We start from the raw sequence: 26,794 nt of genomic DNA, 5'->3' as shown, positions 1-26,794 counted from the left end.
ATACCCAATCCTCCTCTTCTCAGGTTCCCTTTCATGCATAGAAGGTAAAAAACCTTCAGCCTTTACAAACACTTTACCACAGTGACAGAGTATAAAATAATACAGTGTATGCAGAGATTACTTATTGCTGTCATGAAATATGAAGGAGACTGTTTGCCTGATCAGGCAAATCACTGGCCTAGAACAAGTCTGCAAATGAGGAGTATGTTGCATACTTTCTCTGGGTCAGTACTTGCTGAAGCCAGAACATCAGCATGACAGCCAATGACATGGATTCTGTACTTTTATCTATAACTGGATCATACCTCTCACAGTGTGGCAACATAAATGGGTCTCTTTTCCTGCTGTACTGATAGCTGGGATCACAGCTGGCATTTTTCTAAAGTAGTACAAAGAATACTATCCTGCTCACATAGGACTTCACACTCCTGTGAGAGCCATTATACTACCAGGGAAATACTCATTCCAATTATGTCATGAGAGTTCTACCAGTGAACACAGCACAACACCTCTTTACTCCAAATGGTCCAGCTCTTGCATTGTGGAAAAGCCCTATTTGCTGGTGCATATGTAGAACACGTGTGAATTAATGTTTCATCAGAATGGGGCCAGCTTTGTACATACTGCTAATGAATTACTAGTACAGGAATCAAATATGACCTTACTGACACTTTAAAATGAATTATGAATAACAGGGTTGTCTTTAATAGCAGACATGGAAGTTACATTTAAAACAGAAAAAAGGAGTGCAGAACCCAAAGAACAAATATGGATTGCTGTGATTTGAGTCCATTAAAGGGAAAGTAATTGCTAGTGGTTATTGAATATCATATCTGTATTTGTGCTGCCTCACTAAATAGGCTGAAAAATAAAAACTTTTCTTTTGCCCGTGCTCTGACCTAACCAATCCTACTCTCCCCCTTCAACTACTTACTGAGATACAATTGTCGCAGCCGCCAGGGATTGTGTAAAAACTAAAATTTTAACCCGCGCTTGGAACTATCAATGAAAAGTGATCCTGCAGCTGCTGTTCACTAGGTAAATGATGGGAAGTGATGTCTTTGATATCGCCCCTTTGTAGGCGGGCGAAAAGCATTGACGCACTTCCGGCAGACGGCAACCACACAACGTCACTTCCTACATCTTGTGGAACGCACGCCAGCGGCGTTCCCGGAAGGAGACGTGTATCATTTGTTCTATGTGGTTTTATACGCTTTTATATTTAGAAATGTGTGAGTATTTTTAATCTGGCATTTGCATAATAAAATACCCTGCGGGCTTCACTATTCTTGGTCCATTCCCTTCTTTTTGAGTGACTATCGAGGGGGTGACTACATTGGAGGCTGGAGGTTTGCTGACCCATTCACTTTAAAGGCTCATCCATCCTGTTGGTTAATCCTACCAAAGGGCTCATATGTTGGAGGACCACTGCATGTTCCATTAACCATATAGTTCTGATGAGTGGATCCCCAGAAGTGTTTTTTGAAGCACGTTTCCAACGTGTGGAGCACCTCAAGCACTTTATTGAAGTTAGATTTTGAGTGGACTGTTAACCCAATTTTGGCCATTTTTTTTGCACTGCAATATTCATCACTTTTGCACTTTATGCACAAAATCATAGTTTTGGCACCATTGCACTTTTAATTATTCTGTGAAATGATGTTAGTTGTCATTATTGACGTAGCACAATTGCACCTTACATGATTTAATTTATTTATTTATGGATATGCACATTCTTGCAAGCGCTGTCTTTTTTTTTCATTTTACTAGCCTCCAGGGATTGTTTATACCAGCACTGCAAGTCTTCTCTGTCCTCTCCATGTCTGCGCATTAGAGCCCTGCCAGGAGAATACTTCCCCTTTCCTCTCAGTCCTGAGGCCACAGTTGGTGGATCTTTGAAGGGACTGGGTGGGATCAGTTAGGTCAAGGTACAGGGATAAGTGCACTTTGTTTTAAAATGCACTCACTGTTTAAGTGGCAATCTGACACAAATTTTTGAGCAGGCTTTCTTAGTATCAGGAATGCTTAGAACCTAGAAAGAAAAGTATTCATTTTGGTAATAAAAACGGATTAAATTAAAAAAATTAACATATTTAATATAAAACCTAAATCACCTTCACTGCAGCTACATGAACCCTCATAACACAAACAGCTTGAAAATGGAAAGTATCTTTAGGAAGACAGGCTGCTTTAGTAAAGGAGTTCAAAATCTTCCACCAATAAATTGTGTGACTATAATTATCCAATGATGTAAAAAAAGTGTCTAAACATGAGTGGCCATTCAAAGTGAACAGGAATTTGCTTTTCAGATTACAGGATAACTAACATGACTATTCACACAATTTTGTGTATGAAGATCCTCAACTGTTTTTGTAAGGCAGCCTCGGAGTCTTGCTACTCATGTCAACCAGTTGGATGTTCCCTTTCATTCTGATTTAGAAATTGTGAAAAGTCTGACTGGTTGCTATGGACAACAAAAACAGTCTTTCTTCAGACACTTCTAGCCCCAAGGCTCAGTTTGTGCTAGCAGTGACTGGCTAAGACATTGAAGAAATGATACACTTCCTCTTTGTCATAAACTGCTACCTCTGTAGAACATTCATTACATTTCACAGGGTGGTACATTTCTGTTTCTGTATTCTGTGTTCCTGAAGCAGAGTCTGCTAACTGAGCCTTGAATTTCTTGCGATTGCGTCTTCTGTGCTTTGTAGGCTGTTCTGGAAATTTAAGAACTTCATTCTTGTTGACGGTGCAATTCATAACAAACATAGCTCTGTATTGGGTCTTGTAGGACTCATGTCTGCAGAGAGATAAAAGTAAAAGACATTCAGAACACAGTCATTAAGCCTCAAAAGCTTAGCAATGCATTCCTTAACGTTTGCAAGCAATAAAACGTGACTGCTAAAGATATTAAAGTGAACTCGAGCCTTTGCTCACCTGCAGCTGTGTTCAGCCTGCAGAAGCACATCTTCTCCATAAGGCTCAGGGCTATCTTGCTAAGCACAAATGAGGTTATGTGGAAGGGAGGGGAATAAGTCCAGAGAATGTTGCATCAGTACAAACAGTTGGAGAGGAGGGGTAGACAAAAGAAAGCAAGCTGCTGGAGTGTACAAGGAAGAAAATGTCTATATGAGCCACACATCTTTGCAAACTCCAAGTAAGAAATTATAACAGACCCAGCCTGGGCTCCTACCAGGCTATGCCCCCCAACATGTTTCACTCTGCCCCCAGCACTTAATCATGGGGATCCCCATGATTAGTCTCCGGGGGAGGAGTGAAACACGTTGGGGAGTGGCCTGGTTGGTTACACTTTCTTACCTGGAGTTTGCATTGATGTACGGCTCATATGGACATTTTCTCCCCTGAACATTGCTGTCTGGAACCGGGATGAGCTCCGTCCTAGCCTGCTCTCACAGTGGTCGGCTTTATTGATTGGAATTCCTACAGAGCCTGCGCGGCATCCACAATTTCGGTTTGGGGTCACAGCAAGCTGCTGGTGTGTTAGCTATTTAAAAAAAGTGTACAGTACGTACAATTTCTTTCATTTTGGATAGCATGATAATGGATTAGAACCTCCATTGGGAGTGGGACTTAATGTGATCTGGGGCTCTGTACTTACTGTCCTGAGGAAATATTTCCAACAGTTTTATAGTGAGGTATGCAGGGAACATTTTATTGCTATCTGTGTCTTTGGTGCAGCTATCACCTTGTCAACTTGCAAGTAAGTACAGGAATGTGTCTGTAACAGAACCGGAGATAGGATTATAATCCTGATAAGGCTTCAATGACATCATACTCCACCCACAACTAAAATAAAAAGGGGTCATAAGCAGGGAGGTGGCTTTTATCCTGGAAAATTCCTCTACTGATTGCTGATAAATCACTCACCTTTGGCAATCCAAGCAGAGAGTAGTCATGCAGGCTGGGCAATTCAAAATGGCATCACTACTGGGCAAGGTTTGTACCTTGGTTTGCTGCGCATGCGTTTGCCTGTTCCTATACCTAAAATCATAGAACAAAAAAAATATATATTGGTCTCTAATTTACATGGATAATCTATTAAGGGGTATCCGCTTTACTCTCTGCACATTATTTAAACTGGATGCAACCCTCTGCACCAAACAAGCTAAGTACGTGACATATTAGCAACTGAAAGCTCCACTGGATGTCACAAAGCCTGATGTGCTTTATATATGGTTCTGTTCTTTATGGTAAATTATTACAGAACAGCTATGTTTCTGGTCAGAGATCTGGGAGAAAAAAAAACAAACAAGGAAATTAATTGGAACTCCCCCCTTTTGAGAGTTAGGCAGGTCACAGATGGGGTGATTTTCTTTCCTGCAACCCCTGGTTTTAGGTAAGAAAATAAATTGCTTGATTCCCCCATCAACACAGTCAATGCTGATGAAGAATCCCTTCTGCAGAGCTTTTGTGTTCGGTGGGGGGAGCCATCCCAGCCAGGAGAGCACACAGGGATTACTGCTAGCGGCTATAGCCGCTAGCAGTAATCTTATGAGAAATCCGACAGGCTGCTTGTACTCAAGTTGACTGATCAACTTGGGTACACTCAGACTGCCCATAACATGGTTCAAATCTCAGCCGGTCCCTGCTGAGCTGACCAAGATTCAAACTGTCTATGGCCGGCTTTAAATTAACCTTTAACGGGCTTTTAGAAATAGCACAAAGTGTGTAGAGCACACAGCACAGCTGCGAACTTCTGACAAGATCAATGTGGCTTTTTTGCACATATCAAACAGAAAAAAGTTTCTATTTAAAAAAAAAGGTGAATGGATAGAACACTTTTAATAGTTTAATGTGAATAAGGTCCACCCTAAAGACGCTCTCATAAAGTGGAACCTACCACTGCGCCTCAGCACTAAAAGCAAATAAAAAGGAGTGCAATAAGACATACACTTATCAATAAGTAAAATGGTGAGAGACAAATAGCTGTCACTTTAAGAAGGATAAAAATATGTGAGGTGTTTGCCTCCTATTGTTGTACTATTTTATCCAGTTATTAATTTTCGATCACTCTGCACGGGTGTCATTTTGCCATGAGCCACTGTTTACCAGTATAGTTATTTAGGAGGTAAACACATCGCATACTTTTAATAGTTTATTAAATAGACCGAAAGGGGGAAAAAAAGGGAAGTCCTATTGTTAGGGTTTACATACACCTTAAAGCGGAGTTCCGGGCACAAAAAAGATTTTTTTTTTTTTGTGCCCCACCGCTAGGTATGCCGCACCTGAAAAGGAATTGGATAGTTATTTTTTTTTTTTTTGTTTACTCACCTTTTTATTGAAGATCGTAAATACTCACCTATGACAGCTTCCTCCTCCAGCGCCGAGGCTCACCCCGTCACTTCCTGCCTCGCGATGATTCCTGGGAGCTAAACGTCATAGCTCCCAGGAATCAATGCGCCGCACCGGCCCCGCTCGTCATTTCCGGGCGACGCCGCATTCCCCTGCTAAACAGCTTCTGGGCATGCCCAGAAGCTGTTTAGGAATGCGGCGCGGCACCGGAAGTGACGAGAGGGGCCGGTGCAGTGTATTCTGGGACACGAAGACGCGGAAGAAGACAGAGAAGAGGACCGCGCCGGCTTCAGCTGCCCACAACCGAGATGGAAACGCTGTGGAAGAAAATTTCTAAGTAAGTATTTCTTCTAAAAGGTAAGTGCGAACCGGGACAGATCAGAGGCTAGCCATTGTGGAATGTGCTAGCCCTGACTGTCCCGGGGGTATGTTCAGGAAAAAAAGTTTTTCTGCCCGGAACTCCGCTTTAAGCAGCCACCATGTATCCTCTACAGCCAATGGCAGAAGGTGTTATTACACTGGTTGGAAATACACAAACAGCAAAATAGAGTAAGTACACCCTCACCCTCTTCTCTTTGAATCTACCCATTCTTGATCTCGGTCATCCTCATCTGGATCATATAGGAGGTCATCATTGGTTAGTACTTTGTGTCTCTGCTTCTTTCTTTGCTTCTTTCCTTGCTCACCTGGAAAATGAAAATAAGTCACTTTGTTATAATTTAACTAGTTCGGCATTAAAGCAATGTTTTTCACTTTTTTGCACACATGTAAAAATCTTCATTTTGGCCAAAAAAAAAATTACTTAAACCACCAGAACATAGACCAGGGACCCTGTAGAATCAAAAGATAATTGCAATTTTTTTTTATATCGCATGATATTTGTGCACCTGTTTTTTAGTTTTTTAACCACTTTACCGCTGCTCACTGAGCTGCTACTGTGGCAAAGTGGCTCGATACCGTCTGATGACATAGACCTACGTCGGGCGCGGCCACGGCTCCCAGAGCGCGCTCCCACGCGCAGCGGGAGCCGATTCTGGTCGGATTCGGTAGGGAACCGATCAGTCACCAGATACAAACCAATGATTTTTGGTCTGTATCTGGCGATCGGTCCCAGCCAATGGTTAACTCTCCACTGCCTGTGTAATGTAAACACAGGCAGGGGAAGTGATGTCACTGTCCCTTCTGGAGTCCTTTCGGTTCCAGGAGAACACAGAGACACATCAAAAACGTGAGTTTCCACCGACACACCTCACATAGGCACATTTAACCCCTTGATCACCTGTGATCACCCCCTGATCACCCCCAAACCCCTCACAGTGAACACTATATACAGTGGTATACAGATATTTTACTGATCACTGTATAAGTGTCACTTGTGAGCCTAGTTTGCGCTTGCGCTAGGCCCAAATAGGGTTAGGGCACCCGCCACCTATCCCCTAATAAACTTTTAACCCCTTGATCTCCCCCAGTTAACCCCTTCACTCTCTATAACACAGTGCACTAATATATACAGTATATCAGATAACTACTGATCACTGTATTAGTGTCACTTGTGACCCTAATTTGCGCTTGCGCTAAGCCCAAATAGGTTTAGGCTACCCGCCATCTATCCCCTATAAAGGTTTAACCCCTTGATCACCCCCAGTTAACCCCTTCACTCCTCATCACACAGTGCACTAATATATACAGTATATGAGATAACTACTGATCACTGTATTTAGTGTCACTTGTGACCCTAATTTGCGCTAAGCCCAAATAGGTTTAGGCCACCCGCCATCTATCCCCTATAAAGGTTTAACCCCTTCATCTCCCCCAGTTAACCCCTTCACTGCCCTGTCACAGTGTTCACTATATACAGTGACCGTATTCACTATACGGTCACTATATACCGATCACTGTATTAGTGTCACGGGTGACACAACTTAGGCTAGTTAGCGTCAGGGTCCCAATACACCACCGTTATTTAGCGTCAGTTGAGTCAAGTACACTAACACACATACACACACACACCTACATTACTAGTATAGTGCTTGAACAGATCAATATCTGATCTGATCAGAACTATACTAGCTTTCCATAATTTAGTGTTCACAAAACGCAGTGTTTGCACAATCAGCACTGATTCCTGCTAGCACCTGCGTTTAGCCCCCCTGCCCAGACCACCTTACCCAGGCAAGTGTAGTAATCAATAGAATACTGACACTTCCAAAAAACACAAATCACACAAAACCGCTGCGTTAGCAGAGTCAGGCCTGATCTCTGTTAGCACTAGCAGTTTTTTTTTTTGTAGCAACCAAATAGTCCTCGACAACCAGGTGCTTTTATTACCTAGTAGTCACACTACTATACCGGTAAATTTAGGTACTAAAATGACCAAACGTTGGTACAGTGGTGAAGAGGTCTACAGTATAATGGCCATGTCAGATGAGAGCGATGGGGAAGCCTCACTGGCAGAATCAGGGTCAATATACGAACCAGATGACAGCAGTGGCTCCCTGACAGATAGCTCCGACAGAGGGGTCCCTGCTAAGGTCAGGCGTACCCGACCCCATTCTGGAGTTGCTGAGATGTAAGAACCGGGAGTTTCTCGTATGCAGCAGAGTGCCACTACTAGTGCCGCTCACACTTCTCGTAATCTGGCAAGCACGAGCGGCCTAGTACACCCTGGACCTACAACCAGCACTGCAGTATCACCTGGTAGCGTGGCGAGTCACCTAAGTGCAGTTAAAGCTGGTGCGGTGGCTAGCACGAGTAGTGGCCCGCAGCCACCGCGTATCCGAAGACAGGCCCGTAGAGCCCATAGTGCCCTCCCTGAAGCGCTGGCATTTCCTAATTGGCAGCCCATAGATTCCACAGCGCCAGTACTTCCCCCATTCACTGCCCAACCTGGAATCCTCGTGGAGACAGCTGGTTTTAATGCCATTAACTTTTTTGAGCTGTTCTTCAAGGAAGATCTTTTCAGATCTATTGTGGACCAATCAAATTTATACGCTCAACAATTCATCGCCGCCAACCCAAATTTACCCCTTGCCAGACCATTCGGCTGGAATCCTATTACGATTCCCGATTTAAAAAAATTTCTGGGCCTTTCCCTCAACACGGGCATTACAAAAAAGAATGAATTGCTGTTATATTGGTCCACTGACCCAATTCACCAAATGCACGTGTTCTCTGCTGTTATTTCCAGGATTCGATACGAACAAATATTTTGGTTCATGCATTTCAACGACAATGAACTCTGTCGTCCTCAGGGAGACCCTGAATATGATCGGCTCCACAAAATTCGGCCCCTCATAGACCACTTCAATCAGCGGTTTGCAGCCTTGTTTACCCCCCAACAAAATGTCTGCGTTGACGAGTCCCTGATTAAGTTTACTGGCCGCCTTGCTATCAAACAGTACCTCCCCAGCAAGCGTGCCAGATACAGGGTCAAGTTGTATAAGCTGTGTGACAGGGCCACAGGCTATACAGTTAGTTTCCAGGTCTATGAGGGAAAAGATAGCACTGTGCAGCCCCCCAATTGCCCAGACTACATAGGGAGCAGCGGCAAGATAGTTTGGGACTTGGTGTCACCCTTATTCGGAAAGGGGTACCACTTGTATGTGGACAATTTTTATTCAAGCGTGCCACTTTTTAGACACCTCTTTCAATTGCAAATTGGCGCTTGTGGCACTGTGCGATCTAATCGCCGGGGCTGCCCCCAACGGCTAGTAAATGCCCCACTGAGCTTGGGGGAGAGAGCCTGCTTGAGGTGCGATTAATTGCTTGCAGTGAAGTGGAGGGACAAACGGAACGTTTTCGTTCTGTCCTCCATTCACCCAGACACGGCAGTCCAAATTACTACGGTCACCGGTGTGGTTGTTGAGAAGCCCCTCTGTGTCCACGACTATAACCGCAAAATGGGAGGGGTGGACTTCAATGACCAGATGATGGGACCGTACTTAATTGCCCGTAAGGCCAGACGCTGGTACAAAAAAAGTGTCTGTATACATTTTTCAATTGGCTATTTACAACGCTTTTGTCTTATACAAAGCGTCTGCTGGAACATTATCCTTCTTTCAATTCCAAGAAGAGATAATCAGAGCCCTTCTGTATCCAGGTGGTGCTCCTGCCCCAATTCCCCAACCAGATGCAGTGAGCCGGCTGCATGAGAGGGATTTTCCGGAATTCCTCCCGAGTACCCCTACCAAACGATAACCCCAAAAAAGATGCCGTGTCTGCAGCAAGCGCGGATTTAGGCGTGACACCCGGAATTATTGTCCCGACTGTCCTGACCGACCTGGTCTTTGCCACGGTGACTGTTTCCATCGCTACCACACACTAGTGGATTATTAGCGTAGGGTACAGCACGGCACAGTTTAGGGCACATTTACACAGGGTCTCAAAAGATGTTCGATGGCTATCGTCATTTTGAGAGACCCGAACCTGGAACTCGACGTTTGAAGAAAAAAAAAAAAAATACATAAAAGCCAGTAATTTATGTTCTTCTACACTTCCTACTGTATTTTACTGTACTTTGTTTGTTTTTCATTCTTTTGTGACCTGTTTCTCTTGCAGGTACTCGTCGGCTACCACATTGATTTTATATATTCTGACACAAACAGCGTTTGCGCTCAGCATATATGGATACCTTTGCTGGCAGCAGTTGTGGTGATTTTCTGATTTCAGCACTGCAGTTAAAATCCTATTTTGGTATACGTGGATAGTGTCGTGTATACCCATCATTAAATTAAGTGGGTGGATGTTTGGGCGGTTAATGGTGGGTAATACTACACATTTTTCCTGTGCTGATTTCTGATAGGTTCTCTTTTTTTTCGTTCAGCCCACAGGCTGCATGAAAAAAAAAAAAAAAAAAAAAAAAACCTACACTATATGCCAAACAAGGACCAGCAATGTACTGGTGCATTGCTGGACTTTGAGTGGTTATACCAGGATGATGCCTGCAGATTTAGGCATCATCTTGGTATCGTTTTTTACAGCCAGCGGTTGGCTTACATGTAAAAGCAATCCTAGCGGATAATTGGCCGCTAGACTCTTTTTACATGCAGTGGGAGGGGACGACCCCCCCCCCCCCAACCGCCGCCTTCCATGGTTTTTCTCGGGCTCTCCTGTCCCACCGGTTAACCCGAGAGTGCAGTCGTGGTTCAGTTATCTAACCATAGAGCTGATTGGAGATGAGAATGGCTCCAATCATCTCTATGCCCTAAGATATCGGAAGCTACGAGCAATTCATGACTTCTGTTTCGCCAGAAATAAACAGCGCCGTTGGGAAATTGGGAAAGCATTTTTCACACCAATTTTGGTGTGGTCAGATGCGTCAAGGCCAGAGGAAAGATCTAGAGTCTAAAAGACCCCAATTTAAAAAAAAAAAAAAAAGAGTACCTGTCACTACAGATTGCTATCATAGGGGAAATGTAAATTCACTGTGATAATAAAAATGATTAAAAAAAAAAAAAAAATCAAGCCCCCTGTCCCCCCGTGCTTGCGCACAAATGCGCACACAAGCGTTGGTCTAGTGTCATATGTAAACCACAATTGCACCATGCATGTGAGGTATCGCCGCGAACGCCAGGTCGAGGGCAGTAATTCTTGCAGTAGACCTCCTCTAAGTCCAAAGTGGTAACCTGTAAAGACTTTTAAAACCGTACGTAGTTTATTGCCGCTGCACGGGCATGCGCAATTTTTAAAGAATGTCATGTTTGCTGTCTATGTACTCGGCATAAGATCATATTTTAAATTTTACCAAACAATTAGGAATTGCGTTTGGAAAACGTGTGCGCAAATACCGTGTAACAAAAAAAATTGCAACATCAACCATTTTGTTCTTTAGGGCCTCTGCTTTAAAAAAAATATATAATGTTTGGGGGTTCAAAGTAATTTTCTTGTAAAAAAAAAAATATTTTTTCATGTAAAAAAAAAGTCACAGAAAAGGCTTGGTTTTCAAGTGGTTAGAAGAGTGGGTGATGTGTTGCTAAGATTGAGCATAAAATGCCAGGACTGTTCAAACACCCCTCAAATGACCCCTTTTTGGAAAGTAGACACCCAAAGCTATTTGCTGAGAGGCATATTGAGTCCATGGAGTATTTTACATTTTGCCCTAAGTTTCAGGAAAATGACAATTAGTTTTTTTTTTTTTTTTTTTTTTTTTTACACAAAGTTGTCACTAAATAATATATTGCTCACGCATGCCATGGGTATATGTGAAATGAGACCCCAAAATACATTCTGCTGGTTCTCCTGAGTACAGGGATACCCCATGTGTGAGACTTTTTGGCAGTCTAGCCGCGTACAGGACCCGGAAAACCAATCCCCACCTTCAGGCTTTCTAAGAGTGTAAATTGTTGATCTCACTCCTTACTACCTATCACAATTTTGAAGGCCATGAAATGCCAAGATGGCAAACCCCCCCCCCCAAATGACCCCATTTTGCAAAGTAGACACTCCAAGCTATTAGCTTATATTTTGCCACAAGTTTCAGGAAAATTATTATTTTTTTTACACAAAGTTGTCAGTAAATGATATAATGCTCACACATGCCATGGGTATATGTGAAATGACACCCCAAAATACATTCTTCTGCTTCTCCTGAGTACAGGGATACCCCATGTGTGAGACTTTTTGGCAGTCTAGCCGCGTACAGGACCCGGAAAACCAATCCCCACCTTCAGGCTTTCTAAGAGTGTAAATTGTTGATCTCACTCCTTACTACCTATCACAATTTTGAAGGCCATGAAATGCCAAGATGGCAAACCCCCCCCCCCCCCCCCCAAATGACCCCATTTTGCAAAGTAGACACTCCAAGCTATTAGCTTATATTTTGCCACAAGTTTCAGGAAAATTATTATTTTTTTTACACAAAGTTGTCAGTAAATGATATAATGCTCACACATGCCATGGGTATATGTGAAATGACACCCCAAAATACATTCTTCTGCTTCTCCTGAGTACAGGGATACCCCATGTGTGAGACTTTTTGGCAGTCTAGCCGCGTACAGGATCCGGAAAACCAATCCCCACCTTCAGGCTTTCTAAGAGCGTAAATTGTTGATCTCACTCCTTACTACCTATCACAATTTTGAAGGCTATGAAATGCCAAGATGGCACAACCCCCCCCCCCCCAAATGACCCCATTTTGCAAAGTAGACACTCCAAGCTATTTGCTGAGAGGCATGGTGAGTATTTTGCAGCTCTAATTTTTTTTTGGAAAATGAAGAAAAAACAGGAAAATGCATTTTTTTTCCTCTTTTTTCAATTTCCAAAACTTTTTGACAAAAAGTGAGATCTGCAAAACACTCAACATGCCTCGCTGCAAAATAGCTTAGGGTGTCTACTTTCCGAAAAGGGGTCATTTGGGCGGGGGTTGTGCTGTCTTGGCATTTCATGGCCTCTGAAACTGTGATAGGTAGTCAGGAGTAAAATCAACAATTTACGCCCTTGGAAAGCCTGAAAGTGGTGATTGATTTTCGGGGTCTTGTACTCGGAAAGACTGCAAAAAAGTCTCACACATGGGGTATCTCTGTACTCAGGAGAAGTAGCAGAATGTATTTTGGGGTGTCATTTCACATATACCCATGGCATGTGTGAGAAATATATCATTTACTGACAACTTTGTGTAAAAAAACAAAAAAATAATAATAATAATAATATATTTCCTGGAACTTGTGGCAAAATATAAAATATTCCATGGACTCACCATGCCTCTCAGCAAACAGCTTGGGGTGTCTACTTTCCAAAATAGGGTCATTTGGGGGGGGTTTTGTGGTATCTTGACATTTCAGGGCCTCCTAAACTATTATAGGTAGTGAGAAAATGCAATGAAAAATGTACGCCCTTTGAAATTCTGATGGTGGGGATTGGTTTTCGAGGTCCCGTACACAGCTAGGCTCCCAAAAAGTCTCACATATGTGGTATCCTTGTACACAGGAGAAGCAGCAGAATATATTTTGGGGTGTAATTACACATATACCCATGGCATGTGTGAGCAATATATCATTTCAAAGAAAACATTTTTTTTTTTAGTCATTTTTCAAACACCTGTGACAAAAAAATGAAATATTCAATGAGCTCAACATGCCTCTCAGGACATTCCTAAGGATGTCTACTTTCCAAAAAGTGGTAATTTGGGGGGGTTTTGTACTGCCCTGCCATTTTAGCACTTCATGAAATGAGATAGGCAGTCAGAAATTAAAGCTGCGTAAATTTCAGTATTTACACCATAGTTTGTAGACGCTATAACTTTTGCGCAAACCAATAAAAATACGCTCATTGGGATTTTTTTTTGTCAAAGACATGTAGCTAAATACATTTTGGCCAAAAAATATGACATAAATTGAGTATATTGCATATTTTTGAAAAGACAAAATTAAAAATGTCATTTTTTTTCCTCAAAATTTTCGCTCTTTTTTTATTAATATCGCAAAAAATAAAAAGCACAGAGGTGATCAAATACCACCAAAAGAAAGCTCTGTTGGTGGGAAAAAAAGGACGTAAATTTCGTTTGGGTACCACATTGCATGACCGCAGAATTGTCAGTTAAATTCACGCAGTGCAGAGTTGCAAAAAGTGGCCCAGACGTAAGACAGCAAAATCCTCCGGTGGTAAAGTGGTTAAAAACACATTTTCAGAATACAATATAATAAAATGAATTTAGTGCAAACACACACAACATAATACCCATTTTTTGGTAAATCTTATAGGATTTGGTTACGTTGAGTAAATAGATACCAAACACACCAAGTCTGCGTGTGCCTGTGATATTGCCAAAAACGACAGTACCCAAAAAATCTCGTAGGTGATGCTTTTAAAGCCCTTAAAGTTAATCAATTTAGGGTTTACCAGGAGTTTTTGCGCTAGAATGTTCTGCTCTCATTCTGAAGTTCAAGGCGATACCTCACATGTGTAGTGAAATCACGGATTAAATACACATGCACACCTTGCGCATGCCTTTGTGTGTGTGTGTGCAGGGCAACGGGGATTATGGCAAAAAAAAATGTTTTAACACATTTCATTTTTTTTTTGTTTTTTTAATTATTTTTTTTTATTGATTAATTTTTGCTACATTGCTATCAGAAAGGGTTAATAAACCCCCATGTGATAGCATTCAACAGGTACTCTTTATGGAGACATTAAAGGTCCAATAGACCCCACTGTCTCCCCTGCCCTTCACAGCATCTAACCCAGCACAGATCTGCTTGGTTAGATATGTCCCCTTGCTTTACCGGCCAGGAAATTGAGGATCTGAAATCAGAATTGACAAAATCATTGTCACTTCTGGTTTCTTTCAGTACAGGGGAGATCAAAGCATGGATGTCAAGCTGCAACTAACAATTATTTATTTTCATACTCAATTAGTTGGCCGATTAATCGGATAAAAACATGAAAATAAACAAAATGCAGTTTAGGTAATATGTAATTTTAAAAAAAATTAATACTTGAATATCTGTATGTAGTGTTAAAAATAACCAGCTATATGGTAGCTATTAGAGATCGACCGATTATCGGCAACACCGATATACTGGGGGCCGATATGCACTTTCCCCGATTTATCGGAATCGCCCTCTGAGGTTACCGATATTGCCGATATTTAGGGAAAGTGCATGTCCTGGGGTGATGCCTGCAGCTAGAGGCATCACCCTGGTACCGGTGTCCATAGCCGACGGTCGGCTGACTTGTAATGACAACCGATGCGGCTGAGAAGCCACTCGGCTGTCATTACAAGGAGTGGGAGGGGATGTCCCTCCTCCCGGCGCCTTCCACAGCTCACCCGGGTCTCCCGTCCCAACGGGAGACCCGGGCATCCTACCTCCACCGCCGCCACCGAAGAGAAGACCCGGCGTAGCATAAAGATTTGTCCCCATGAAAGCCGGTATCCCTGCCGCAAGTGCGCATGTGCCGGTCTCCATGTAAAAAACCCAGAAGTGATGTCATGACATCACTTCCAGGTACTCAGCGCCGAATTAAAAAAACTGACAGCATTGGCGTTTTCAATGCTTTTCAGTGCCAAGGAGGGGTTTGGTGTCTTTTTAGACCCCCAGATCCCTTACCAGGAGTACCTTTAGAAAAAAAAATGTTTTTTTTACATGTCCGAAAATATCGGCTGATATCGGCCGTGACCGATATCCGATGACCAAAATATCGGTATCGGTATTATAAAAAAAAAAAAAGGATATCGGTCGATCACTAGTAGCTATAACCCTCAAAGTGATTGTAAATGTTTGAATTTTTCTAAAATAACAAAAACATAGCATACTTACCTACCCTGTGCAATAGTTTTCTACAGAGCAGCCCTGATCCTCCCCTTCTGTGGTCCCCTGCCGGCGCTCCTGGCTCCTCCTGCCTTCAGAGTACCCCCATAGCAAGCCGCTTGCTATGAGGGCATATGTACAGGCTTCATCCTGATCTGCCTTGTGTACTTGGCCCTGACCCCCCCCCCCCTGCCTCCTCACAGGCTGTGACTGACAGCATCGGAGTACTGTGAGGAGGTAGCGAGAGAGCAGCGCTGCTTCTCCCGGGCACAGCGCTAGTTTCAGACCGAAATCAGGTAAGTATACAAGGAAGGCTGGGGGTGGGCTGGTCACAGAAGGTATTTTGCCTTAGTGCAAAGAAATGCAATAAGGTAAAAAAGCTTCTGCCTTTAGAATCACTTTAAATCCCTTCCTTGTCCTGCCCAGGACTACAGGTCCCATGATACATTGCTTCTCACACACATTCACAAGTTCTCAGGTGTTTACTGACATGTATGGACAGTATGCTGGGCCGTATGTCTGTTGCACTGTGTATACTGACATGTATACACAGTGCAGCACAAATACAGCTCAGTGCACCATTCATACATGTCAGTATACACAATGCAGCACAAACATTGCGGGTGCGGGCGGGAGTGGAACACAAACATAGATACAGCTCAGTACAGTGTTAATACTAATCCAAGATCTAAAAATAAAATCGAATAATTAAGACCAGGATCTAAAAATAGATCCAGGATCTAAAAAGAGATTGAAGTAGTTGAGAATATAATCTTTTAACTACAAAGTGGTTTATAAAAGTACTTTAGAAAAACAAGGGGTTAAAAAAAAAAAAAAAAACACATAATGGCTTGACAGTCTCTATTAGGTTATCAAAATATAAATAAAATTTTTATAATGTACTTGAGCTGGCAAGATGACTGCTTAGTACAAAATGGCTTTTTCTCAAATGAGAATATTAATCTGAATTTATCTCTTTTTATCTTACATGCACACTTGCGGAAAAAAAAAAAAATAAATAAATCTGATGACTGCTAAAAGATTTGATCTGGAAATGGGGAACTTGTCTGCAAAAAAAAAAAAAAAAAAAAAGGCAGATGGCATGTCTGCAATCATGACCGCAAAATATTTATACCTTTGATTGGTCAAATGATATTTTTTGATACAACCTATTTTATATACGTCATGTTGTGTATTTAATCTGAAACGTGGAAAAATAAATTAGATCAATCTGATTCAAACTCCTTGATTCGGAGTCTGATCTCCCTATGTAGCTGCATATGTCCTGAATCTGGTATCACTGACTAACAGGTTGTCAGGTATCTGAAAGTAAGGCCCCTTTCACACATATGGTCCGATGTCAGTTTTTCAGGCGGACCTGATCAGATGCCCCCCCATGAGCGGAGACGGAGCTGTCATCTGCCTGCTCAGCGGACATTAGTGGATTGATCCCCCGCTGAGCAGAACAGAGTCCATCGGTGGAACGGACAGGTGCAAAAGGACCCTAAAAGATTCCACAACATATTTGACATTTTAAATTTAGAAAAGGACCCTGTGTCTTGACAGATTACAATTAACATGTAGTTATAGCAGACAACCTCTCCAGTGTTCAAGGTATATCCCTGCTAGTGATGCCTTCATCAACATTACCTTCCTCCTCAGAATCAGAGTCAAAATACACATCATCATAATACTGCTTATTGCTGCCCTCTGCTGTTGATGTGGTGGCAGAACTGCTGGATGCACCTAAAACACAATAAACAGTAAACATTTTAAATCTAGAAAAATAAAGAAACACTTTAAAGCTGTGTGTGAAAAACATTTATTTGAAAAGAATAACTTTAGATTTTCTAGCTCAGTTTTGTAACGTAACTAAAAAATGAAAAGCATCATTAGCATCATGTTTCTGATGTAAATAATTGGGAGGACTCCCTACCAGCTGAGTTTAGTACAATGAGGGAATAATGCTCGTAAGAGCTTACATGTCTGGCAGGTGAACCGCTCCAACACTAGCTATCTCATCTATATGCACCACAAGAGCTCCCCTTCCTACGAGGCTGGATTTAAACATGACGGTCTCTCAAATACAGAGGGAAAGAATGTTGCTCTTCATCCACAAGGCCTCCTTGGCCTTCAGATACCAAGAGGAAGGATATAAACTCTTCATAAGATGGTACAGGACGCCAGAGGCACTTTAATTACATGTCCCCCCGGGCCCTGAATACCTGTTGGCGATGCCTGACTTCTGAGGGATCTTTACTCAATATTTTCTGGGAGTGCCCTAAAATAAGGGATTTCTGGACCATGGTGAAGCAAACAATAAAAGGGAGTGTCCCTTGGAGGAAATCCTGCAGCCTTTCTACTACATGATACACCACTTTCAATAGCAAATTTTTGTCTCGCTTATTTGAAACATCTCCTTGATGCAACTTTTAAAAGACTGCATTCCAGCTCTATAAAAAAGTACAGTGCCTCCCAATAAAATGAACTGGCTTGCTCGAATTAATGAGATCCAAGAGATGAAAAACTTTATCATGATGTTAAAGGAGCAAGATGATCAAACTCTCCCTCTCTCCACTCTTGTTACTTATCCCCCCCAAACCTTTTCTCTTTTCTGCTGGGGTGTAGTGTCTCTTTTTTCCCCCTTATATCGGGGGGGAGGGATATCAAACTTAATGAGGAAACCATAAATCTCAGTGGTATGTACAAGAAGCCCTACATGTTGCACATTGTCTACACTGGAACTCAATGCCTTTGTTGTATATACACTATATTGTCAAAAGTATTGTGACACCTGCCATTACACACACATGAACTTAAATGGCATCCCAGTCTTAGTCCGTAGGGTTCAATATGAAGTTGGCCCAACCTTTGCAGCTATAAAAGCCTAAACTCTTCTGGGAAGACTGTTTACAAGGTTTAGGAGTGTGTCTATAGGAATGTTTGACCATTCTTCCAGAAGCGCATTTGTGAATTCAGGCACTGATGTGGACGAATAGGCCGTACTTGCAGTCTCTACTCTAATTAATTTCAAAGGTGTTCTATCATCAGGACTCTGTGCAGGCCAGTCAAGTTTCTCCACCCCAAACTCGCTCATTCATGTCATTATGGACCTTGCTTTATTCACTGGTGCGCGGTCATGCTGGAACAAGAGGGGGCCATCCCCAAACTGTTCCCACAGAGTTGGCAGCATGAAATTGTCCAAAATGTCTTGGTATGACGACGCCTAAAGAGTTACCTTTACTGGTACTTGGGGGCCAAGCTGAACCCCTGAAAAACACCCCACACCATAATCCCCCCTCCACCAAATTATTTGGACCAGTGCACAATGCAAGGTCCATAAAGACATGGATGAGCGAGTTTGGGGTAGAGGAACTTGACTGATCTGCACAGAGTCCTGACCTCAAACCGATAGAACATCTTTAGGATGAATTAGAGCAGAGACTATGAGCCAAACTTCTGGACCACATCCTGCCCATTCTTGCATAATCAATATTTGGAGCTTGTCAGAATTTGTGTTTTTTTTTTTTGTTCACCGGTCTCTTAAGGACTGACCACAGGTTCTCGAAGGGATGTCTGGGGAGTTCCCTGGCCTTGGACCCAAAATTTTGATGTTTTGTTCCCCAAGCCACTTAGTTATTACTTTTGCCTTATGGCAAGGTGCTCCACCATGCTGGAAAAGGCATTGTTCGTCATTGCTGTCAAATTGTGAGCGAGTCTTTGGCTGAAAAGCAACCCCACACATGAATTGTCTCAAGATGCTTTACTGTTGGCATGACACCGGACTGACGGTAATGCTCACCTTTTCTTCTCTGGTCAAGGTTTTTTCCGAATGCCCCAAGGGGCATTCATCAGAGAAAATTACTTTACCCTATTCCTCAGCAGTCCAATCCCTGTAACTTTTGCAGAATATTAGTCTGTTCCTGATGATTTTCCTGGGGAGAAGTGGCTTCTTTGCTGCCCTTCTTGACACCAGGACATTTAACATCTGCCTGCTGCCATTCCTGAGCAAGTCTGCACTGGTGGTGCCCCGATCCCGCAGCTGAATCAACTGTAGGAGACAAGTCCTAGCGCTTGCTGCCCTGAAGCCTTCTTCACAAATGCAGTGGAAATGTTTTCTACGGGATTAAGTTCATTTTCATGGCAAAGAGGGACTTTGCAATTAATTGCAATTCATCTGATCACTCTTCATAACATTCTGAAGTACATGCAAATTGCCGTCATAAAAACTGAGGCAGCAGACTTTGTGAAAATTTATATTTGTGTCATTCTTAAAATTTTTGGCCACGGCTGTAAATGCGGATGAGGCTTTACAGCCGATAATTCACTGGCTAATGAATAGGGGAGGATAAGACTGTAAAGGGGTCTGAATGATAACTTAGGACCAGAAATGTCACCAATATATTCCCTGAGAGATATAAGAAATCAGTGAATGATTCAACCTGCCAACACTGTCCCAAAAATATTTGGCATTAATACAGTGTAAACGTACCTTAGGCCTTGTCAAGGCATAGAAAGTTATGAACAGTATGTTTTCTTTCAAATGTTTTATTACTCAGTCAAGCATTCACTTCTCTTCAAACTACTTTTCAGCCCTGATGAGGAGGAACATTTGGACCCTGAAACATGTTGGCTGTAGCTGACTCTAAATGAAAGTGATTTTCTGGACGTTAAACATATATGTCTGGCAGTTTCTTTGCCTTACACCATTTCAATACCTTGAGTTACAGCCCCCAAACAAGCACGCAGCAAGTGGAATCAGAACTGCTGATCCAAATAACTGATCCCGATTTGTAACTTAAAAAGTACCAAAGAACAAAAAGCAGTACAGCTAGAAGCCTTCTAAAAGGATGGGCCAGCAGTGGCAGTCCGCATATTTTTCTCAGCAGAATTCAGTCAGTCCACACATACCTGTTCCTAGTGGTTGCCAGCTTCCCTCTATTGTCTTCATGGTAGAACTAAGTTCCTTTTCCATCTCCTTCTCAAACTCATCCTCACTGGAGGACTCACTCTCACCAGTCAAATATTCCCGAATAAGCTTACGCTTCTGATCAGGTGTTCCATGTAGGAGCACATCTAACTCATCTTCAGAACTATGTAAAGAGAACATAAAATGTATAGTGATGTCAGCATATACAACCACTTTTTTAACTATACTACTGTTTATTACAGTACAATAAATGAACACAAATCAGTGGCATGATCTTCATATCTTATAAGCCAAACAAGCATTTCAGTTCTTTCATTTTTCCTGACAAGCGGAATCGTGTATTGGCCCCATCATAGAACTTTGGGGCCTCTAGAATTTCCATTATCACTCAACCACCACAATTACAGCGTTTTCCCCTATTCTATTTAGAGCAGGATAAACAATTAACTGAAGCAGTTAGTAGCACTGGAGTGCACTTTGTTACGAACTTTGTCACTTGTTATGAACCTGTGGTGGGGGAAGATATACAAGTTGGTATAGGGAAATCCTAACACTGCAGCATCCAGCAGAACCAAGTATTTAGTGGGAGATTCAACCCAGCACATTCAGAACTAAAACATTAGTTAAGCTTAGTGTAAAAAATATAAGTATGTGTACAACCAAAACTTTACTTTAGTTGTGGATAGAATGGGGTAGGGATTTCCCACTATCCAAGCTTTGCTACAGAGATTTCCCCTTACCTCCCATTCCTGTAACAATAATTTTACCAGACAGGAAGGCTAAATCTTTAACAGCCCACAGACAAAATAAAATCTAAATTTTTTCTGTCTGGCAAAACTGTTGCTCTGTTGACAGAAAGTCTGTCTACCTAGAGTACCAGATAGCAGAGAAATACTGACAGGGGTTCAGATCCTTCCCCACTCTTTTGACATCTTCAAAAAAAAAAAAAAGTTTCTGCTGGACTCACCTTAAAAAAAAAAAACAAAAAAAAAAAACCAAGCAATCATAATAGTTGGGATGGACAAATGTTGCATCATTGTCAGAGGATAAAAGCATTGATTTACAGTAGAAATAAAAAGTTGTTCTGAGAGAGCAAGATATAGCAGCAGTTACCACACTTTCCCATCTTCTCCTATAGATTAGTAAGCTGACCTGTGACAGTGGACACGGAATCAGCTGCTGATTTGTGAAATGTTAGAACCCACATAACTGAAGTATTGTCAGTGGAGTTGAATCAAATTAGGTCTTATGATGATTTTAGTAAAACTGCTTATAAAAAGGTTTTGGGGCTTTGAACTAGAGGGCTGCATTGGGTTTGGGCTCCCGTGGGACCCAATGCAAATCTTGCGGGAGCAAGCAGTTTTACCTCTGCTGGAGGCGGGAGTGGGCGGTCAAAAATGTTTGCGGAGGTACAGTGTGGTACATAGAGTATTACAGCACAGAGACGTTCTGTAAGTAGCCAAAGCTTACTGTATACACATCCAGCAGGCTAAAGTATTAATAATAGAGAAGTTCTGTATGTAGCAGAAGCTACAGTACATATTAGGGCACATCCAGCGGGCTAAAATATTTAATAGGGACGTGATGGCTCCACTGATGTTATGAAATGGTGTTGCTTTAGAAGAGGGGGTAGTCTTATACGGCGAGTATAGAGCAAAACCGCAGGAGTGGACACAAACATTGCAGGTGCGGGCGGAAGTGGAACACAAACATTGCGGGTGCGGGCGGGAGTGGAACACAAACATTGCGGGTGCGGGCGGGAGTGGAACACAAACATTGCGGGTGCGGGCGGTCCTGGTCATACATTCAGCGGGTTTTATAAACCAGTCCTGCGCAGGGCTCTACTTTGAACTAGGTTGCTATTAAAGTAAGGTCTGTCCTCCCTAGTGAAAATCCTTCATAACTTTGGGTAAGGCATCAAAGTAACTCCACATACAAAAGCTCTAGAGAATAAGGTATTTAGATGGCTGTCCTTACATTAGCTCAGAAAAGAATGGATTGATTTAAAGACTAAATATCCTGTTTCCAGATTTTTTCTGTTAAAGTTTTCATTTAAATATAGACAAGGACATACAATATGAGCTCAGATGCTATAGTTGTAGTTACAGTACAGGGAATGTGAGTGCCTGTAGGGCTATAGTCTGTTTCCAGGTTTTTTTTTTTTAATTATATATATTTTTATATATATATGGACCTCCTACACCCCAACATATCCAGATGCCACAACTATCTTCTGGCTCACTGTATTAATAGGATGGTGCCAGTTAAATTTCCGTTCAATACCTAAGCAAAACAATAAGCCTGCATACTGACATACAAAAACAAAGACATCCCACCTGCTATTGGCACGTTCTTCATCACTGGGCTCTTCGATTGGATAAGGATCAAACTCAGGCTGGAACCGGTTCATGATGATACCTAACTGGTATGCAGCATTAGGGTGCTCTGCTACTTTACCCTAAAAGGGAATGATATGTCCCGTCATTAAATGTAAAATATGCATGCTGCTAATGCCAACAGTGGCTGCTGTTCTTATCCACTGGCTTTGTTACTTTTTGGGTCATTTACCCAGAGCGCGGATCAGAAACACCAGACAAAATACAGAAGTCGTTTTCTTATCATGTTATCATCACATTTGTTCCAGGTCGGCAACTTAAAGTGGCATTTAGGTCCTATTTTAAAGAAAGTGAGCAGCAGGGAGGCTCTTTATTACAGAGGAGACATGCCATGTCATTTCTGCAATAAAAAAAAAACAAACTGCCTGCTCACAATCTTCTTTAGAATGAATGTACAGAAGTGCAGCTCAGTGCTTGTGTGACGGGTTGTCTAAACTTTTGCACAGGCGCAGGACTGACATCATCCCTCACCCAGGAGGCTGCACCACACTGCAGAGGTCAATAGCTTGTTTTGTCTGGGGGAGAGGAGAAACGGTTTTTAGTTACATGATCCTCTGCTCCATCATATTCCAGCAGTGGTCTATCCTTCTGCAGTGCTCTGATCTTGATGAAGTCCGGATCCTAGAGAGCAGAGGTGCAGACACTCCAGGGAGGAGCAGAGGATCAGGTAAGTAGAACCTTTTGTAATGTTCCCCGGCCCAGATATAAACAAGCAACTAAAATATAACTAAATAACTTTTTTTAAAGCTTTGGGACAGAGTGAAGAGGAATTAGCACTCCCATCAGTTTTTATTGCTGTCAGTGCACCCCTCCCGAAGGGGATTCACCCTCTCTATTTTCCCGTTTACCATTATCGTTGAAAATGAAAGTAAAGAAAATCACAAATTTTGCGTTGTCCCCAGAAAAGTAATAGAAATAATAATAGTAACAGAGGGGAAATCATCCAATGGGGCCACTCGTTCTGGTGACCTGGGGGTTCCCAAGGGATTACCTTTATTTGCAGGGATTTCCTCTCACTTCCCGTTGGGCCTATGAGACAGGAAGTGAAGGGAAATCTCTGTGATGAGACACAGACAGCCCAAAAAAATCTGAGAGGGGTTTAACCCTCCCTTACTCCATGCTAAATGAAAAAAAAAAAAAATGTTTTGCCTATACTTCTACTTTAACTCATGCAGTGTGCGCACAGTTTCAGTGCAAGTGAGAAGGTTTTCATTGCCTCAAGTTGGGCTTTAGCTTTCCGAAAGTACATAGATCAATGCATGCCAGCACATAACCATTGGAAAAATAATGTATTTTAATGGGAGATGTGTACACCAATGTGCTGCACTGTCCTGAAAAAAAAAGTAGAACGTTTTGTTAACACAATGTGACACAATGCATTTTAAATACAATGTAACACACATAAATGTGAGAGTCAAAACAGTCAGTTGAAGTTTCCGTTACAAAAAAGCTTTAGTGAACTTAAAAAAAAAAAAAAAAATTAAAATTCAGCGCATTTTAAAACACAACTCATTATGCAAATGAATTTCGGCTTTGATCGGGTATCCGATGTAAAAACCCGGAAGCGATGTCATGAAATCACTTCCGGTTACTGGAGCCTTACAGGCGCCAAATTAAAAAAAAAATGGCTGCATTCAAAACAGTCAAAGTTGGTGTTTTGAATTCTTTTAAGTGCAGAGGAGGGGTTTGGGGCATTTTAGACCCCCAGACTCCTCCATAAAGAGTACCTGTCACTGCCTATTACTGACACAAGGGATGTGTACATTCCTTGTGACAGCAATAAAAGTGATACTTTTTTTTTTTTTTTTTTTTAAAGGGACAGTGTAACAATAAATAAGAAAAAAAATGTAAAATCGCCCCGTCCCTCCATGCTCGTGCGCAGAAGCGAACACATATGTAAGTGACGCCCGCATATGTAACCGGTGTTCAAACCACAAGTGAGGTGTCGCCGTGATCGTTAGAGCGAGAGCAATAATTCTAGCACAAGACTTTTCTCTGTAACTCTAAACAATAACCATTTTTTTAAAGCGTTGCCTAAGGCGATTTTTAAGTACCGTAGTTTGTCACCATTCCACAAGTGTGCCCAATTTTAATACAATAGAAATACTGGACGGATCCTCTGCAAACTATGCAATGAAAAACAGGGATATTTATTTCACATATATTGCAATACATGCTTAAGCTCACCAACAGCATCAAAGTAGTCCCTCTTCTGGCCAGTCCTACACTGCCTTGCCACTGCAGATGCTACGATTGATAAGATGTTAACATGGGGCATAAAGACCCAAGGTGGGGGGGGAGAGCAACTAAAGCCCCGTACACACGTACCGATCGTCAGCCGAACGATCGGCCGTCTTTTCTGTTGTCTGTGAAAAGTGAAAAAGACTGCACACGAATTTTGTCGGCCAACAACAGCCGACTGCAGAAGTGATGTCATGTGATGGTTAACTTTCCTTGTCTTTTTTCTTCTCTGAGCATGCCCAGTCTAGCAAATCTGCTGTCTGTCGGCCAAAATCTGTACTGACTGGCGAACAATCGGCCGTTCTGGTGTTGGCCAACAAAAATTTTAATGCCTGCACGACAGATTCTGTTCGGCCGAAAATGTGCTGTCGGAAGCATCATACTAACAAGCCTACAATTGGCCGATCGGTCGTCGGCCGAATATTTACGGCCGACAATCGGTACGTGTGTACGGGCCTTAAGTTCAGATCTGGTCATAGACATAGAAAAGCTATACCTGTGCTCAAATCCCAACAGCTTGTTCACATGTTTGAACTATCAGGTGCCAAAGGGGTGTGACCACATATTAACACTACAAATCCTGGATGGACCCTCTGCACACTGCCACACCCTTTCCAGCAAACTATGCAATGAAAAACAGGGATATTTAGTTACATAGTTCTCAGCTTATGCATGTATTGCAATATATGTGAACTAAATATCCCTGTTTTTCATTGCATAGTTTGCTGGAAAGGGTGTAGCAGTGTGCAGAGGGTCCATCCAGGATTTGTAGTGTTAATATGTGGTCACACCCCTTTGGCACCTGATAGTTCAAATACATGAACAAGCTGCTGGGATTTGAGCACAGGTATATCTCTTTTCAATTTTAAAGCATGACATGTTGGGTATCCATTTACTCGGTGTGACATTATCTTTCACATTATACAAAAATTAGGCTAACTCTACTGTTTTTTTTTTAATTCACGGAAGAGTATTTCTTCCCAAAAAACTGCATTTGAAAGATCGCTGCGCAAATACCGTGTAACATAAAATATTGCACCAATCGCCGTTTTATTCTCTAGGGTCTATCATGTTTGGGGGTTCCAAGTAATTTTCTAACAAAAAAATTACTGATTTAAACTTGTAAGCATCAAATGTCAGAAAAAGGCTTAGGGTTAATTTTGACTTCTGTGCAGGTGTAAATGAAAACTACTGGAATTCGGCACGCGAGTCATTGCCAGAACCAAAACCGTGGCAGAGGTTTTTGGAATGTGGCACAATACAGTAACAAGAGCAAATAACACCAGAAAAGTGTCATGGCAGCTTAACTGAATCCCTCCTTCCATTAAGTGAACGGACTCTGCAGCAGTTTAGGTAATGTGTAGAGAGAAGTGTGTATAGGAGCGATTATCACATCCCAGGACACTCCTATAACTCACTAACACCACACTCCAATACCTATGAACATTATCCTATGGCAGTGTCTGTACAGCTGGAAAAGCCTGCTGAGTCTTCTCAGAGACTCCCCACACAGATATCGTTTGCTCAGCACTGTAACAGCGGCGTAATACCAGTAAATAGAAGACATTACCTACCCGGTGTACGCTCAGCACAAGGAGCAACAACACAGTCGCAGGCTAATGACCCAATGAAACCCGTCGCGTAACATGTGACGTAAGACGAGTACGCCG

The 26,794-nt window shown here is 42.2% G+C and overlaps 1 protein-coding gene across 1 annotated transcript; it reads right to left on the bottom strand.

The window, feature by feature from the left end:
- Positions 1-2,265: 2,265 nt before the first annotated feature.
- On the bottom strand, positions 2,266-26,794 carry EAPP (E2F associated phosphoprotein). The gene is made up of 7 exons (XM_082275337.1): positions 26,695-26,794; positions 22,824-22,945; positions 20,469-20,650; positions 17,208-17,303; positions 5,879-5,999; positions 3,889-4,002; positions 2,266-2,800 (listed from the first exon to the last, which is right to left on the bottom strand). Exons 2-7 carry the CDS (start codon positions 22,895-22,897, stop codon positions 2,524-2,526), a joined length of 864 nt encoding a protein of 287 aa, XP_082131463.1. The 5' UTR covers positions 22,898-22,945; positions 26,695-26,794; the 3' UTR covers positions 2,266-2,523.

Source organism: Pelophylax lessonae (assembly GCF_965119305.1).
Source record: "Pelophylax lessonae genome assembly, chromosome: 13".
In the NCBI taxonomy this organism is placed as follows: Eukaryota; Metazoa; Chordata; class Amphibia; order Anura; family Ranidae; genus Pelophylax; species Pelophylax lessonae.
This window is presented reverse-complemented; position numbering and strand designations above follow the sequence as displayed.